Source organism: Acartia tonsa, chromosome 3 (assembly GCF_053477335.1).
Source record: "Acartia tonsa isolate MP-2025a chromosome 3, ASM5347733v1, whole genome shotgun sequence".
NCBI classification, from domain to species: domain Eukaryota; kingdom Metazoa; phylum Arthropoda; class Copepoda; order Calanoida; family Acartiidae; genus Acartia; species Acartia tonsa.
Genome location: NC_137262.1, coordinates 32828875 through 32845447, shown reverse-complemented (window position 1 = coordinate 32845447; position 16573 = coordinate 32828875). Strand labels below are relative to the sequence as shown.

The 16573-nt window shown below is 33.2% G+C and overlaps 2 protein-coding genes across 3 annotated transcripts in view; both read left to right on the top strand.

The window, feature by feature from the left end:
- LOC145313947 (uncharacterized) overlaps window positions 1-16573 on the top strand; it is a 33759-nt gene that overhangs the window by 11571 nt on the left and 5615 nt on the right. Inside the window, exons 2-3 of the mRNA XM_080153611.1 lie at window positions 13753-13841; window positions 16192-16284. Of these exons, the coding sequence (XP_080009737.1) occupies window positions 13753-13841; window positions 16192-16284 (182 nt within the window). The remainder of the gene's footprint in view (window positions 1-13752; window positions 13842-16191; window positions 16285-16573) is intronic.
- On the top strand, window positions 348-5757 carry LOC145313946 (methylcrotonoyl-CoA carboxylase subunit alpha, mitochondrial-like). 2 transcript variants are annotated; one of them, XM_080153610.1, is made up of 6 exons: window positions 348-559; window positions 791-924; window positions 1871-1954; window positions 2880-2951; window positions 4821-4996; window positions 5610-5757. In XM_080153610.1, exons 2-5 carry the CDS (start codon window positions 835-837, stop codon window positions 4962-4964), a joined length of 390 nt encoding a protein of 129 aa, XP_080009736.1. In that variant the 5' UTR covers window positions 348-559; window positions 791-834; the 3' UTR covers window positions 4965-4996; window positions 5610-5757. The 2 variants fall into 2 exon arrangements, 1 of the variants encoding a protein (XP_080009736.1); XR_013877579.1 differs by lacking the exons at window positions 4821-4996; window positions 5610-5757 and adding exons at window positions 3302-3415; window positions 3776-3914 and having other exon boundaries at window positions 424-559.

Genomic DNA, 16573 nt, shown 5'->3' with positions numbered 1-16573 from the left:
AACATAAAAATACTGAATTTTAAATTATTTTTTTAGCAATTTTTCTAATGTCTAACACAGCTCTAAAAAGATGCATTAATTAATATGCAGCAAAAATGGATTGAAGATAATCTTTTTTTTTCTATGAAGGCCGTACCATCAAAAGCGAAATAATTAAATAAATCATTGTATACTCTTTTAGATTTCGCGAATGTCGCGCTTGTTATTCATAGCGTAAAAAATGTCGAAAAAACGCGGCAATATCTTTTAAGAACCCGGCCGGAAATAGATTCTATATGGTTAACAACTATATATATATTTAAATATTTTTTTTTAATATTGAATGCACTATATTTTTTTATATTCTATCGAATATATATTTTATATGTCATTACAAAACTATATTACATTTAATATTAACATTAAAAAAAAAAACATCAATTTAAACTTTCGTAACCCTGTAATTAGGTATTGGCGGTAGAAGTACAGTTCACCACGGTCCACGCTTGGGCTAGCATCACTCACCAGCATGGCTCTGCCTAGGCTTATAATGAGAAAGGCCAGGGTATTATTATTACAGGTATTGTGTCTTTAAAGGGACTGTGAACGTAAATTTTTCTCATCTTAATATCAAATCTTAACATTATCTTATTCATAATATCTCACAGATAGAGCAAAACGCGCTTTTGTTTGCTTAAAAAACGGCTTTTTCCGACGATTTTTATTTGTTTCCTATATAAAGTGGCACCTCCGCCCCAACCCTTCCTTTGTTACCTACATTTTATTGTGTTTTAGTCAAAATTTATTATAGGTATTAAAACTGTGGCAGTTTACAGTGACAGCGACAGAAACTCTATGCATGTAGCCATGGCGGACGAACCTACTGTTAGAATTGGTCCAGCTGCCTCACAACAGAGCTATCTCAGGGGAGATACTATTTTAAAGGTATATTATACCAGAGAGAGGAGATACTGTTTATTAAACTAGTGCCAAAAGTTTTATAATTACGTTTACATTTTCGTTGGTTTACAACTTTCGACATCAGGACTTTAGTGAATTTTGATTGGTTAGCTCAATAGGTTGAGTGTTCGAACGTTTCAACCACTAATATTAATCCAAGGGGTAATTTTGTTAATCATCATTGAGGATTTACATCAATTTATCGACCATTGTTTTGTCTTATCCCTTTATATCTCTGACATTATACTGTTAGGTATTAGTTTTAGATGGACATTACAAGAATTGATTGATTAAAATAATCCTTAAATAAAAGTAACAGGATGTTTGTTTGTCTTCGTTTGTAGCGAAATATCTAGCGTACGTACACGTCTCTCCTCTACATTGAAGCTTATTGTATGTCTCGGAAAGGTTTTAATTTATACATGGATTTTTTTATAGGCCTAAGAAAAATTACCCCAAAAATTTTATTTTTTAAAAACTTTGAAAAATTAAAATTCAAGGTAGTGGGTCGGCTCTTTCCCAGCCCCCCCCCCCCCCCCCTCCCCACACCTTTCACATTGCAAAAAAATGGGTGTTGTTTTTTGCTTAATGGTGTGATTGATAATTTAAATTGAAACTTGGAAGAATCTACCTATTAAGATTTAGAATAACTCTTATATGCATCATCCTATTATATAAAGCAGTAAGACTTTTTTTCTAAATAACTACTGATCCGATTGGGTTCTCTATTTTAGGTAGGCATCACATAGGTCCTGAGTTGGTTTTATTCTATTTTCTGATCATATTTAAGCCTTAAGATGGATTTTTTACTTTTTCTATTGAAACTAAAATAAAAAAATGTTGGGATCTATTTCAACTCACCACTAACTCAAGTGCCCCTAGAGGCCTCTAGGGGCTTAGTTACTATTGACCATACACTGTATTATCTTAGGTTGCGGCGGAAACTGGCTCCGATGCTGTACATCCTGGCTATGGATTTCTCTCCGAGAATGTCGAGTTTGCTAATCTTTGCCAGGTAAATGCAGGGAGGGAGGGGACAATGGGCTGTTAACTACACGTGTCCCCAAACTTTTATAATAACGTATTCTTATTCGTTGGCTTAACAACTTTGGGGATTAAGTGATCTCTGATTGGTTGGTACATTAAGTTGAGTGTCCAAACGTATCAACCACAAAAGGTAATCTATGTAAGGGGTAATTTTGTGTATCATCAATGGGGTTGTACATGTACAGTACATCAATTTGTCGACCATTGTCTTATCCCTTAAGATTCTTGGGTAAATGGATATATTATTACCTGGATGTTACACCAGTTTTTCATGTACTCTAATAAAGCGGTACTCACAGCGGGCTAAAATAAAGATACACCCTTATTCCTCCCTTACAACACCCCCTTACCTCCTTCTGGGTAAACGAACTGACCAATATATGAAGTCCATGTTAGGAACCTAATTTCCATGATATGTCATTAATAATATCCACGTGTATTTTATATCCCTGGACAGGTAATATTTTCCATTTGACTGCAGGGAGGGAGTGGATATTAGACTGGAAGTTATACTGGTACCCAAAGTTTTATAAGCACGTTAGCTCACAACTTTAAATCTTGATTGGTTCATTCAAACTAGCAGTGTCTGAACTAATCTAAGGTGTTGTTTTGTTCAATATATTTGGGGATTTATATATGTATATTTCGTTCATTATCTTGTCCACGGTCATTAGTGTGAGGAATGGGGTTGACAACACACCCCTTAAAATTAAAATTATGTAGATTCCCCCCCCCCCCGTTTTTTAAAAACCTCTAAGATTACATCCCTTCCCGTAAAAACCCTGTGCACGCCACTGTACTGCTTACGTTTTTTTCTGGTTAATTTCAAGAATGTAATATTATATTAATAAGAATGATACCTACCTTTTAATTTAAATTTTTTTTTTTATCAGGAGAAAGGAGTTATATTTGTTGGTCCACCGTCCACTGCCATTAGAGATATGGGTATCAAGTCTACATCTAAGGTAAATGATAGAGTAGCTACTCAGGAACTTATTTTGGTTGATTTCAAGTAGAAAGAAATAACACTCTATACTATACCGGAGTAACAGGATGTCTGTTCATTTGTCCTCTACGATCTCAATCTTCTGGTCTTCCATAATTTTCAGGGAATGTTTATGCTGTTTTTTTGGCGGGGGGGGGGGGGGGGGTATGACACTGCTTCTTGGAAAAATGACCTCGAAAATTTTCATTGGTAAAAACCCTCCAACCATCCTCTTTTAAGACGAAACACAAGTAGGCTCTAGGAAAAGCAACTGTGTATTTAAAAGAAGTCTGTCGTTACAATTTTTCTAATATTTAACCTGTTTTTTAGATGATCATGGAAGCCGCTAACGTACCTGTAATCCACGGTTACCACTGAGAGGACCAGAGCCTGGACACCTTGAAGGCGGAGGCAGACAAGATCGGGTTCCCTGTTATGATCAAGGTGGGAACAAGGACAAGTATGTCCACATGTACCGCAATAAAATAGTAAATAATATAAATATAAAACAGGATGTTTAATATGGACAATGACATAATATATTTCAACTTCAAGGCTCGATTATAACATTATACCTTAGGTATAATTCTGGGAATCAATGTTAAAAAAAAAAGGAATATGTAAGTTATATAAATTATATATATGTATGTAAAGAAATGTAGTGTTATATTTTTCTACCATTGTGTAATGATATATAGTACAGTCAGACGGAGTGACGGCATACCTTATTGTAGAGTAGCTGCTAAATTTTATATTGTTTTTATTTTTCTACCTGTGGAAAACTGTTATTTGATATTGTCATAGGTTGTCCGCGGAGGGGGTGGCAAGGGTATGAGGATTGCCATGACCGCTGGCGAGTTCGAGGCCCAGCTGGAGTCTGCCAAGCGCGAGCCGATGAAGTCCTTCGGTGACGAAGTGATGCTCCTGGAGAAGTTTGTTGTTGACCCCAGACACGTAGAAGTTCAGGTCAGTTTTGTTCCAGGGGAAATTATCAGGAACGCATGGGCTTTTTATTTCACTAGTCCCCAAAGTGTTATAATAACGTTTCCTTATTCGTTTGCTTAACAACCTTTGAGACTTTTATTTAATTTTAATTGGTTGCTTCATTATGTTGATTGCTAAAACGTTTCTACCACTAATTGTAATCTTCAGAAGGGGCAATTTTGTGTATCATCATTGGGGATGTATATCAATTTATCGGCCATTGTCTTATCCCTTTATATCCCTGGGAAATTATACTTGATTAATGCCTATGGAGAGAGATGGTTGATTTAAAACGTAGTTAGACATTTGTATAAAGTTCCAAACATTCTTACTGCCTTGCTAAAATCTTCTAACAACCTATCTCTATTTAGGATGTACCCAAGCCTGGTTTTCACTGCCTACCCCAGCGGGCTGCCTTGCTAAAATCTGTGCTCAACTTCTTAAAGAAGGCTCCATACGCCACGTGAAGCATATAATCAGTAAAGCCGAGTACTATCCTGTTCTTGTTAGCCACGGATGTTGTTACTGATTATGTTTTCCAGGTAAGCTTTCCCTTTATTTTTTCACGTTCTGCGTTTTCAAAGATGTTTAGTTAGATAAGTTTGTTGATTTTTTTGCCACGTGTCAAGATGCCTGTAGGAAATGAATGAGGGGGGAGAGGGGGAGTCGAACCTGACACATTTGCGTAAACAGCGAGTATAGGCTTTATCTTTGGGACGGACGGACGGACAGACATCGTTCTACTTTGTATTATAGATTAGATATTTAGTAGGGAGGGATGGGACATTGGGCTCTAGGAAAAGCAACTGTGTATTTAAAAGAAGTCTGTCGTTACAATTTTTCTAATATTTAACCTGTTTTTTAGATGATCATGGAAGCCGCTAACGTACCTGTAATCCACGGTTACCACGGAGAGGACCAGAGCCTGGACACCTTGAAGGCGGAGGCAGACAAGATCGGGTTCCCTGTTATGATGCCGAGTAGTATGGACACAGCATGTTCTTGTTAGCCAGGGATGTTGTTACTGCTTATGTTTTCCAGGTAAGCTTTCCCTTTATTTTTTCTCGTTCTGCGTTTTCAAAGATGTTTAGTTAGATAAGTTTGCTGATTTTTTTGCCACGTGTCAAGATGCCTGTAGGAAATGAATGAGGGGGGAGAGGGGGAGTCGAACCTACACACTTTTATTTTTGCTTTCAAAAGAAAAAAATTTAGGTGTGAGAGTAAGGGGGGGGGGGAAGTTCTGACACATTTGCGTAAACAGCGAGTATAGGCTTTATCTTTGGGACGGACGGACGGACGGACGGACGGACGGACGGACGGACGGACGGACGGACAGACATCGTTCTACTTTGTATTATAGATTAGATATTTAGTAGGGAGGGATGGGACATTGGGCTGTAAATTACACTAGCCCCCAAAGTTTTCAAATAACATTTTCTTATTCTTTGGCCTAACAACCTTGGGTACTTTTATTGATTTTTTATTGGTTGGTTCATTAAGTTGAGTGTCCTAACATTTCAATCACTTATTGTAATCTACAGAAGGGGTAACGATGTGTATCATCATTAGAGATGAACATCAATTTATCAGCCATTGTCTTATCCCTTTATATCCCTGTAATTATCTAATTAACTAATGAGCAATTTTATTCCAGGTTGAATATCAGTGCAATACGAGGTCGAATGGGGCCGGTGCCCAGCAAATCCAGGAGGTTGCGCAACAGTTTTCGCGGCCAGAGCAGTAGAATCAAGAAAAATATGTTTAAGTGTTGTTTCAATCAATAAAGATAAAAATGAAAACAATTTTTTTTTATTTTTGCGATTTATACCTACAAGCGATGTTTTTCTATAATTAAGGTCGTTTTTTACCACTTTCTCGTGATTTTTACCACCCGTTTTTACCACAATTTTTGGTAAATTTTTACCATATTTACCCTATTTCTGGTAAAATTTTACCAATTTAGGGCAAAAATATTACCAGGTGTTGAACAGTTTTACCACTTTTTCGGTAAAATCTACCAGAAATTTGCGGTAAATTTTACCAAAAAAGTGGTAAAAATTGGTCAAAATCTGGTATAAATTTGCGTCCTAAAATGGTAATATTTTACCGGAAATCTGGTAAAATTTTACCGATAATTGTGGTAAAAATCGCTGGTAAAAAGCGTCACAGAGTACCACCAAAAGTGTTTTTACCACGATTACGGTAAAATTTTACCACCTTTTAAATCGTATAGGCTGGTAAAATTTTACCATAAAAGTGGTAAAAACTAGGTTTTTTTATGGTATTAATTCCGTCCTGGGGGGGGGGGTTGTTAATGGGTCCAATACTCCACAAAAAGGATGTTTCGTCACATTCAAAGGACAAAAATTGCAGAAAAATGCAAATTCTAAATGTAAAAATTATACAAACTAGTTTTATAACTTTTTTTTTGACAGAGCATTTGAATGATAGCTAAGTTGATTTTTATACATATATCACAAAATTTAAATTTTTGTTGTAATTTCATTTCTTTTTCATAGATAAAAAACTAAAAAACATAGACATCAAAATTCTTAGATAAATTAAGAGGTATGAACAGATTTGCACCAAATTGAAATTTCTAAAAGTTTTATTAGGAGATACTGTCAAATATAGTCTTATTTTAAAATATTGAAAATGTTTAGCTATAATTTACCAACACTACCATTTTAAAGCTTTTTTACCCCCTCTATGTTATCATATCAATTTACATTATGCAAAAATGTGATGAGAAAAGTAACAAAAATATCAAGTAACAAACTAAACTATTTTTTTCTTGGATTCTTGAAATTCCAACAGTTTTCAAGAAAATGTTTGTTATCAAGCAAGATATGTTTTGCAAAACTTAGAATAACCTTAACTCTAGGTTTAATTATTCTAGAAGTTACACCCATATGGGCGATTTGTATCAAATGGGGTTGTGGGTGGGGAGGAATTTCCTCCTAAAACATTTATCCTACAAATTGTTGGCTGTTTGCAGTTTTTGTGCTATTTTTCATGCACTCTTTCTGTATATGATATTAAAATGATATATGCATAAAAACTATTATTGCATATTTAAAATATTTAGCCATTTTTATTTCTGTGAAAAATTTAATTTTATCAATAATTATTGAATGTTTTCAAACGGTTGGAAAAGGAAATTAACTAAAAATTGCTGAATTAAAATTTTACCGTCTGGGATTTAAACTTTTAATTATTTAGAGCGTATCTTGTCTTCAATTAGGGTTAGTACGCTTGTCCGAAGGTCCCAACAATTGTTAGCTTAAAATTAGATAGATTTAAGTTTTCTTTTAGGAATTTATTTTTATGAAAAGTAAGTGAGGGAGTTAAGTTCTCAATTATCCTCAATGGGGATTAGTGACTTTAGTTATATACTAGCAGGACTATTTTTATCTTACTTCAACTTAGTAATAAACTTCCGTAGACCTCTTTTCTGTAGCCATATCGGTTCATCGGTTACCGAGATCTTATGCTACAGACAAGCATCCTGTTACTTTTTAAATAAGGATTAACATACTAATAACACGATTAAAAGTTTAACAAGAAGATGATTGAATAAATTGTGTAAACAGGAAGCTAGTACAGTTTTAAGCACTTAGAAACTCTTAAATTATAGATTACCCCAGATGTACCTCGAGGCATTTTGTTGACTTGCATTTTCGACTGTCGTCTTTGAGACATAGAATAAAGTTATTCTTACTGACATTTTGGCGATTTTATGTTATATTTACAAAACTTTATAATCTTTATGTCGACATTTAGAATTTCTACTGTTTGAAACAGAAGATAGAGGGAACAATGGGCTGTTTATTACACTAGTTCCCAAAGTTTTCTTATAACGTTTTCTTATTCGTTGGCTTAACAACTTTGGAGACTTTAGTGAATTTTGATTGGTTGTTTTATTAATTTGAGTGTTCAAACGTTTCAACCACTAATTTTAATCTACAGCATTGGTAAATAGTTGTATCATCATGGGGATGTACAACAATTTATCGACCAATGTCTAATCCCTGTAGATCCGTGGGCTGTGCTAGACTGTAAACCTTGACTAAACTCCTGTTGTCCTTTTAATCATTATAAATTACATTTTAAAACTTCAACAACAACTTACTTTTCTCAGGGGAGCTTAAATGATCATTTATAAAGCTACTCCAAGAATTATGTAGTTTGTACTTTTACTAATATATCTCCCACCTTCCCATCCTACAAAAATTAAAAGAAAGTTTGACCAAAGATCATTATAAATTGTGTTTGAATGTACATTAACATCTTGTAAACGGATGGACCGATCGCTTCACATTTTCACAAAATCCGAGAATAAGTTTTGGACAGGTTTGAGGCTATTTTTAAGAGGAAATTGTCAATCCCCTCCCTCAAAAAGGTTAAAGGGAAAAGTAGGTTGCGGGTAAAATCCGTAAAGGTGTGTGTTTTAAGGCTTAGATATAGTAGAAGAACGATAATATTCACTAAATATGGGTATTTCTTATTGAAAAGAACTAAAGACAATTTTTTTTAAATTTAACATAATTTTTTATCCTTCTACTACTGTTTTTAACTTAAAACACACAACCTTTACGGATTTTACCCGCAACCTACTTTTCCCTTTTTCATATTTACTTTCACGAAGAGTACAAACTTGAATAGACGAGATTAATGTTTTTTAGATAGAAAATAATGGATGACTTTCAATTTTGAGAGTAAGAGCAGCCTCGCCCCTAGCCTCTAGAGGCTTTACTCTTTGGAAGTAACCTAAAACTAACCAAAAAGGCCAGCCATTTCATATATCTTCAGACAAAAAAAAACTTTTACCCCTTTGTACATTGGACCTCCCTCCTGTTTCGCCCCTTGACTATCGAAAATAGGAGAATTAAATAGCCTAAAACCTCCAAAATATATTATCAAAACTAAGTTGTAGATAATTTTAACCAAGGTTATAGGATCTCCTAAAGTAAAAAAAAGTAAAAATAAGTAGTTTTGGGACAAACAAAAAGGCGATTCGTCGTATTTTTAAAATGGCTTTTTATAGGTTATTTTAGGTTAGGTTAGGAGAAAAGCTACTGTGAAAAAAACGAAGAATCGCCCTATAAGGTGCGATGTTACGAAAAGGACTTAACCAAAAAATCCGTGAAAAGGAGAACCCAATTGGTTCAGAAATTATAAATTATTAAAACCTTAAGCTACATAAAAAAAACCTTACTACTTCATATAAAAGGATTTAAGTCTTTTGATGGTTTTATGTTATTTGTCTACTCTCCAGCTACCTACAAATACTAGGGGTTAACCCACTAGCCTTTGTTGAACTATTTAGAAGGAAAAATTCACACATTTTCTTATTTATGGACAGGCTAAAGTATATCGTGTTAAAATTCGCCTAGAAACACACCCTATATGTTCTACAGACTGTGTAATTTCTTATTTAAATCAAGAATGTAAAGATATGACAATGAAATTTAGATTAGTCTTACTTAGAATTGAATAAATGTCAGGGAGTGAGGGAGAAAACACGGTCTCTCAATCGTTGACTAAAAAACTTTTGGAACATATAATAAATCTTGATTAGTTGGTACAAACTTTTAACAGAAGGGGTATTTTTCTTTATTGTAATTAGGGTTTTACATATTTATTTATCATTCGATGTCTTATCCCTTAAGAGCCATGATAGGTATATAATTCTGCTTAAAAACAAATCACTAAAAATTCGAAAATGCAAACTTTAATTATCTTTTGTTAACCTCTCCCTGTAGCCCTGATGTCTAAACAAAGGAGGGAATAGGAAAGACACATCTTCTAGTGTTATAATGTGTTTTTTACAGGGCGTGCGGAAAAAAGGCAGCTCTCAAAAAGACAAAGAGACAGTTGAACCTATGTGATGACAACTTATAAAGAAAATTGTATCTAAGTGAAGGGAATGAAAGGGAAGGGGCGGGGAGAAGAAGATAAGGGAAAAGAAGTGGAAGGGTAGGAGAGAAGAAGTAAAGGGAATGAAAGGGAAGGGGAGAAAGAGATAAGGGAAATAGAAGAGGAAGGGTAGGAGAACAGAAGTGAAGGGAAAAGAAGTGACAAGGAGGGATAGAGGAGCACTACAGAATGACAGACAGACAGACAGACACAAACACTTGAATAGCAGCCTAACAATAAAAACTTCCATTATTTTTTTTACCTGATGAAATCAATGAACACGGCTTTAAGAAAAAGTACATTACAAAAATCTATAGTTTACATACTTATAAGTCTTAAAAATGCTTCACATGGCATTCTTTATTTTAATAAATAGTGCTCTTGAATTCAATTTCAATATATAAAAGTAACAGGAATGGCTGTCAGTCAGTGTGTCTGTACCTTATGTTGGACAGATATGGTTCTCCTTTACAATGTAGCTTTTTATAGGTCCTGAGAAGATTTATTATTTTGGTGGAGGTTAACACAAACGTCCCAAGAAAAATCACCCCTAGAAACAAATGCCCCCTCTAAAAATATTTCTCAACTTCAATTGAAAATTGGGGGATGGGGGTCGACTTGCCCTCCTCCCTCCTTACGCCTCAAGTTCACCCAGAGGCCTCTATTGGCATAGCCTAAGCGGCTATGCCAAATAATGTTTCAAATAAATAAATGATCTGAAGTTTACTACAATTTTGACACTCTGTATATTTGTATATTTATTTACATTTCATTTCAACACGGGGGCTACTGGGGCTCAGGGGTTGTCATCCTCCAAATTAATTCCATTTGAAATTACTGAAAATTTAGATATTAGTAAGTTGGTGTAAAATTGTTTTGTGCTGTAACTAAAGAGAAGTGGGTAAGAAGGGGGGGTGGGGAGAAGGAAGTGGGTTGTGGGGAAATTTTCACTTATAATTGTTTGTCAGAATTCTGTTCCTTTTCCCTGACAAGAGCTAAAATTTATTTCAACATCAAATTTGAATTCACAAATTGTACAAAATTTTGACTCGCAGACACAAACAATGTAATTGTAGAGATCTTAAGGGATATGACAACAGACGCTAAATTAATGTGCGGAGCCAATGATGATAAATAACATTAAATCTTAATTAATGAAGGATATTTCTAGCAATTTTGAAAACTATGGACCTGGTTAATCTTTCATTTATGTATCCCTTTGATACATGGTTCTTTATTTTAGAGGTTATTGAAAAGGTCACAAAATTTAGATAAAATACATTTAAATAAAAGAAATTAAGAAAATATTTAAAAGCAAAGCATTTGGGTATATTGACATATTTTAAAGTTTAAAAAAAATCTTATAGTGATTGATTTATTGACAATAATTCTATTAACATTAATTTGTTCTCTATTTTAAAAATTGATTGTAAATATTCTGCTACTTTTAGACATAATTGTCCGTGTTTAATAGTTGAATAATTACCTATTGCATCGTGTTGTAGACATAGGATATATGAAAAATTATCATTTTTATGATTTTCATACTGATATTCGTGGAAAATCGTCTGTAATTTGATTCTATAAATGTTTTCCTTTTGACCCAAAAAAAATATCTTTTTATCTTTTAACCAGGGAGGTAGGGGACATTGGTATACAAAGTTTTATAACCAGATTCCAGTTTTCGTTTACATACAAAATTTGGGTACTTTAATTGAATTTTGATTAGGTAGTTGATTTCAAATTTTTACATCAATAATTTATAATGTACAGAATCGTTTGATTATTGTCATTTGGGATGCATATCAATTCATTGTCTTATCCTTTATATCCCTGCTCTTAACTCGTTTCCCTAATTTTTAGAACAAAAATATACATAAAAAGCTCGTTTTAGTGTTTTGTCTTGCTGCAAAAAATTCAAATGTTTTTGTTATTTTTCCTTTATGTTAAAAAAAGCGCGAAAATGAGAACAAATTGCACACATACTAATTTTAAATTCTTAGATTTTTTTAAATTTTTTCTTAATTTGCATTCTTAGAAGATTAATTATTAGTGTTGTTGACTATCTGTCCTTTACTGTAATAATAACATGCAATGAGTTAGCTGAACTTATGCTCGTAAAAGTTCTGTGTACCCGTTAAAATCAGGGTGTCGGAGCCGTTTAATTTTGATGCGGCTCCGGCTCCTACCTTAAAATTAATATATAATTTTTGTTCATTATTGAATTTGATAAAATAAAATAAATAATATAAAATATTTTGCTTTTATTTGATTAAAGCTATATAAAAGTAGAAGGATGTGTGTTTATTTCTTAAGTAACAATAGTTTTTCAGTTTATTACATGAAAATAGACCGTTGCCAAATTATAATATTACTTTAAAAAATCTTTTTAGCTAATCTGGAGCCGGAGCCGTTTTTAACTAAAAATACTCCGCTCCACTAAAAATGTTGCTGCTCCCGGCTCCGGCTCCAAAACACTGGTTAAAATAATACTACATACTACTGCTAAAAAATGTTTATATATCCTAAGAAATCATATTTTTAAAAAGTTAAATATTAGATTTTGTTAGTTGGGCGTAGCAAAGTTTCTAATGAGGCATTACAACTTGAAAAATGACAGAAAAAATATGAGAACTAGTTTTTAACAAGGATAAGTAAATTTCAAAGCAAACAAAACATAATAAGAACATCAAAATGTTAGACAGTCATAGAATTTTAATAAAATCTTTTGGGGTATTTCGCAATCAAACAGTTAAAATATCAAATCTTGACGTTTTATTTAAACTAACTAACCACAACTTGAGTTCTTTATTTCAATGAAGCTTTATACAGATACTATACATGATTTTGTCTATTTTTTTATTTATTAGGGCGATATTTCTTAAAGTATCTAATAATATCAAAAGAAATTGCACAAATAAAACTTGCTTTTGCAGCTTGACGAAATTAATTAATTGAATGAATGATTTGCGGACGGCTAGCTAAATTTATAAAGTGTAACGGAACCTCTAATACGATAAAATTGATATAAAGTGTAAAATTTAGAAATCACTTTTCAAAAAAATTATTATGTTAAAGGTAAATTTTGAGTTTTAAAAAAAACTGGAACAAGGAGGGGTAAAAAGAAAATAAATAATTAAGCTAATGACTTAAAAAGGAATTTCCTGAACATTTTAAACTTTAAAGTAGCGAAGCTTCCCTATAATTAAGTTTTGTCTGTACGTCACTTCGCCTGTCTTACTAAAGCAAACATCCATATTATGTTTGTTGGTGGATATTAAAAATAAAATAAAAATACATAATTGGCTAACCTTTAATGAAATTGAAAATTACAAAAAAATTATTTAGCATAATGATTTAAAAAACATTAAACGACTATATGAATCTTCTACGCTTACTTCCTAACTTTTGCTTTTTTCATCTAAATTATTATTAGCTTGTTATTGCTGCGGTACCTTTTAATATATTTGTCCTTGAGAGGTTGATATTTCACAGCTTCACTTTCCAAGAATTTTACTTTAAATCTTTCAGCAAAATTACTTTTTTACTTTGTTTTGAAAGAATTTAAAAAAAAAACAGGTATTTTTGAAATTTATTTCAACATATTGATGTTTTTTAACAACTTAAGCTAGATTATTATAATCTAATAAAGTGAAACTTGAAGCTGGCTGAAATAAAGATCCCCTATCCACCCCCTTTACCTCATTCCCTCCTCTCCTACTGGATGAACAAACTGACCAATTAATGATGTCTATTTTAGCAACTTAAATTTACGACAATTTTTTCCATGTCATAATATCCCCGTATATTCTATATATATTTTTATAAGAAACACCGCCTTTTTGTATTTTTTGTTTTAATAATTATGTTTTTTTCAGGCCTTGTAAAGCGGGACACAGTTGATGATATTGAAGACTCTATCAATGATATATTCAATGGAAATGATAATCCACTCGATGATCTCAAGGTAATAGATTTAAGCGCTGTACATGAAGCTTTTTATAGGACCTGTTAGAAATGACCTCATTCTGGCTTACCATAGACAATTAAAATGTATACTGGCCAGCCATTGGTAATTTATTCTGTGTATTGGTCTATCATTTGTCAATTGTATTATATGACGTAATTTTTTATAGGCATCATAAAGAGCTTCGCTATACATTTATAGGATTTTAAACATGTTATTGATCAATCAATCAAACAATAAAATTTAAAAATGAAACTACTTTATAACTATTAACTGTCTGGAACATCTGTACAGTATCTATATACTGTTGTTATTAATATTATAGGAGGGAGGTATGTGTGTTGTGAACCGTAACTGTCTGGAACCTATACACAGTATACTGTTATTATTAGTATTATAGGAAGGAGGTATGTGTGTTGTGAACAGTAACTGTCTGGAACCTATACACAGTATACTGTTATTATTAATATTATAGGAGGGAGGTATGTGTGTTGTGAACAGTAACTGTCTGGAACCTATACACAGTATACTGTTATTATTAATATTATAGGAGGGAGGTATGTGTGTTGTGAACAGTAACTGTCTGGAACCTATACACAGTATACTGTTATCATTAATATTATAGGAGGGAGGTATGTGTGTTGTGAACAGTAACTGTCTGGACCCTATACACAGTATACTGTTATTATTAATATTATAGGAGGGAGGTATGTGTGTTGTGAACAGTAACTGTCTGGAACCTATACACAGTATACTGTTATTATTAATATTATAGGAGGGAGGTATGTGTGTTGTGAACAGTAACTGTCTGGAACCTATACACAGTATACTGTTATTATTAATATTATAGGAGGGAGGTATGTGTGTTGTGAACAGTAACTGTCTGGAACCTATACACAGTATACTGTTATTATTAATATTATAGGAGGGAGGTATGTGTGTTGTGAACAGTAACTGTCTGGAACCTATACACAGTATACTGTTATTATTAATATTATAGGAGGGAGGTATGTGTGTTGTGAACAGTAACTGTCTGGAACCTATACACAGTATACTGTTATTATTAATATTATAGGAGGGAGGTATGTGTGTTGTGAACAGTAACTGTCTGGAACCTATACACAGTATACTGTTATTATTAATATTATAGGAGGGAGGTATGTGTGTTGTGAACAGTAACTGTCTGGAACCTATACACAGTATACTGTTATTATTAATATTATAGGAGGGAGGTAGGTGTGTTGTGAACAGTAACTGTCTGGAACCTATACACAGTATACTGTTATTATTAATATTATAGGAGGGAGGTATGTGTGTTGTGAACAGTAACTGTCTGGAACCTATACACAGTATACTGTTATTATTATTATTATAGGAGGGAGGTATGTGTGTTGTGAACAGTAACTGTCTGGAACCTATACACATTATACTGTTATTATTATTATTATAGGAGGGAGGTATGTGTGTTGTGAACAGTAACTGTCTGGAACCTATACACAGTATACTGTTATTACTAATATTATAGGAGGGAGGTATGTGTGTTGTGAACAGTAACTGTCTGGAACCTATACACAGTATACTGTTATTATTAATATTATAGGAGGGAGGTGTGTGTGTTGTGAACAGTAACTGTCTGGAACCTATACACAGTATACTGTTATTATTATTATTATAGGAGGGAGGTATGTGTGTTGTGAACAGTAACTGTCTGGAACCTATACACAGTATACTGTTATTATTAATATTATAGGAGGGAGGTATGTGTGTTGTGAACAGTAACTGTCTGGAACCTATACACAGTATACTGTTATTATTAATATTATAGGAGGGAGGTATGTGTGTTGTGAACAGTAACTGTCTGGAACCTATACACAGTATACTGTTATTACTAATATTATAGGAGGGAGGTATGTGTGTTGTGAACAGTAACTGTCTGGAACCTATACACAGTATACTGTTATTATTAATATTATAGGAGGGAGGTATGTGTGTTGTGAACAGTAACTGTCTGGAACCTATACACAGTATACTGTTATTATTATTATTATAGGAGGGAGGTATGTGTGTTGTGAACAGTAACTGTCTGGAACCTATACACAGTATACTGTTATTATTAATATTATAGGAGGGAGGTATGTGTGTTGTGAACAGTAACTGTCTGGAACCTATACACAGTATACTGTTATTATTATTATTATAGGAGGGAGGTATGTGTGTTGTGAACAGTAACTGTCTGGAACCTATACACAGTATACTGTTATTATTATTATTATAGGAGGGAGGTATATGTGTTGTGAACAGTAACTGTCTGGAACCTATACACAGTATACTGTTATTATTAATATTATAGGAGGGAGGTATGTGTGTTGTGAACAGTAACTGTCTGGAACCCCTACAGTACTGCAACAGAGAAAACCCCTTGAACCCCCACTGCCAATACGTGGTAAGTTTATTTCATTTACATATTTCATATTTTTTAAATTAATACAGACTGCAGACACCCATTAATTTCACAACTTTTGTCTGTTAGACCTTATGTATTTGCATTTATAAGATTTAGGCCATTACTTTTATATATTAGATTATTAGATACTATATGGCTTAAACACTAATTTGACAACTAACCTATTGATTGCTCGACCTTCATCTCGTGTAGGGTAATGAGTTTATCATAGCTCATAGGCTAAACTATAACTTCACGCGTCTTATATAGTACATAGTTCTTAAAATAT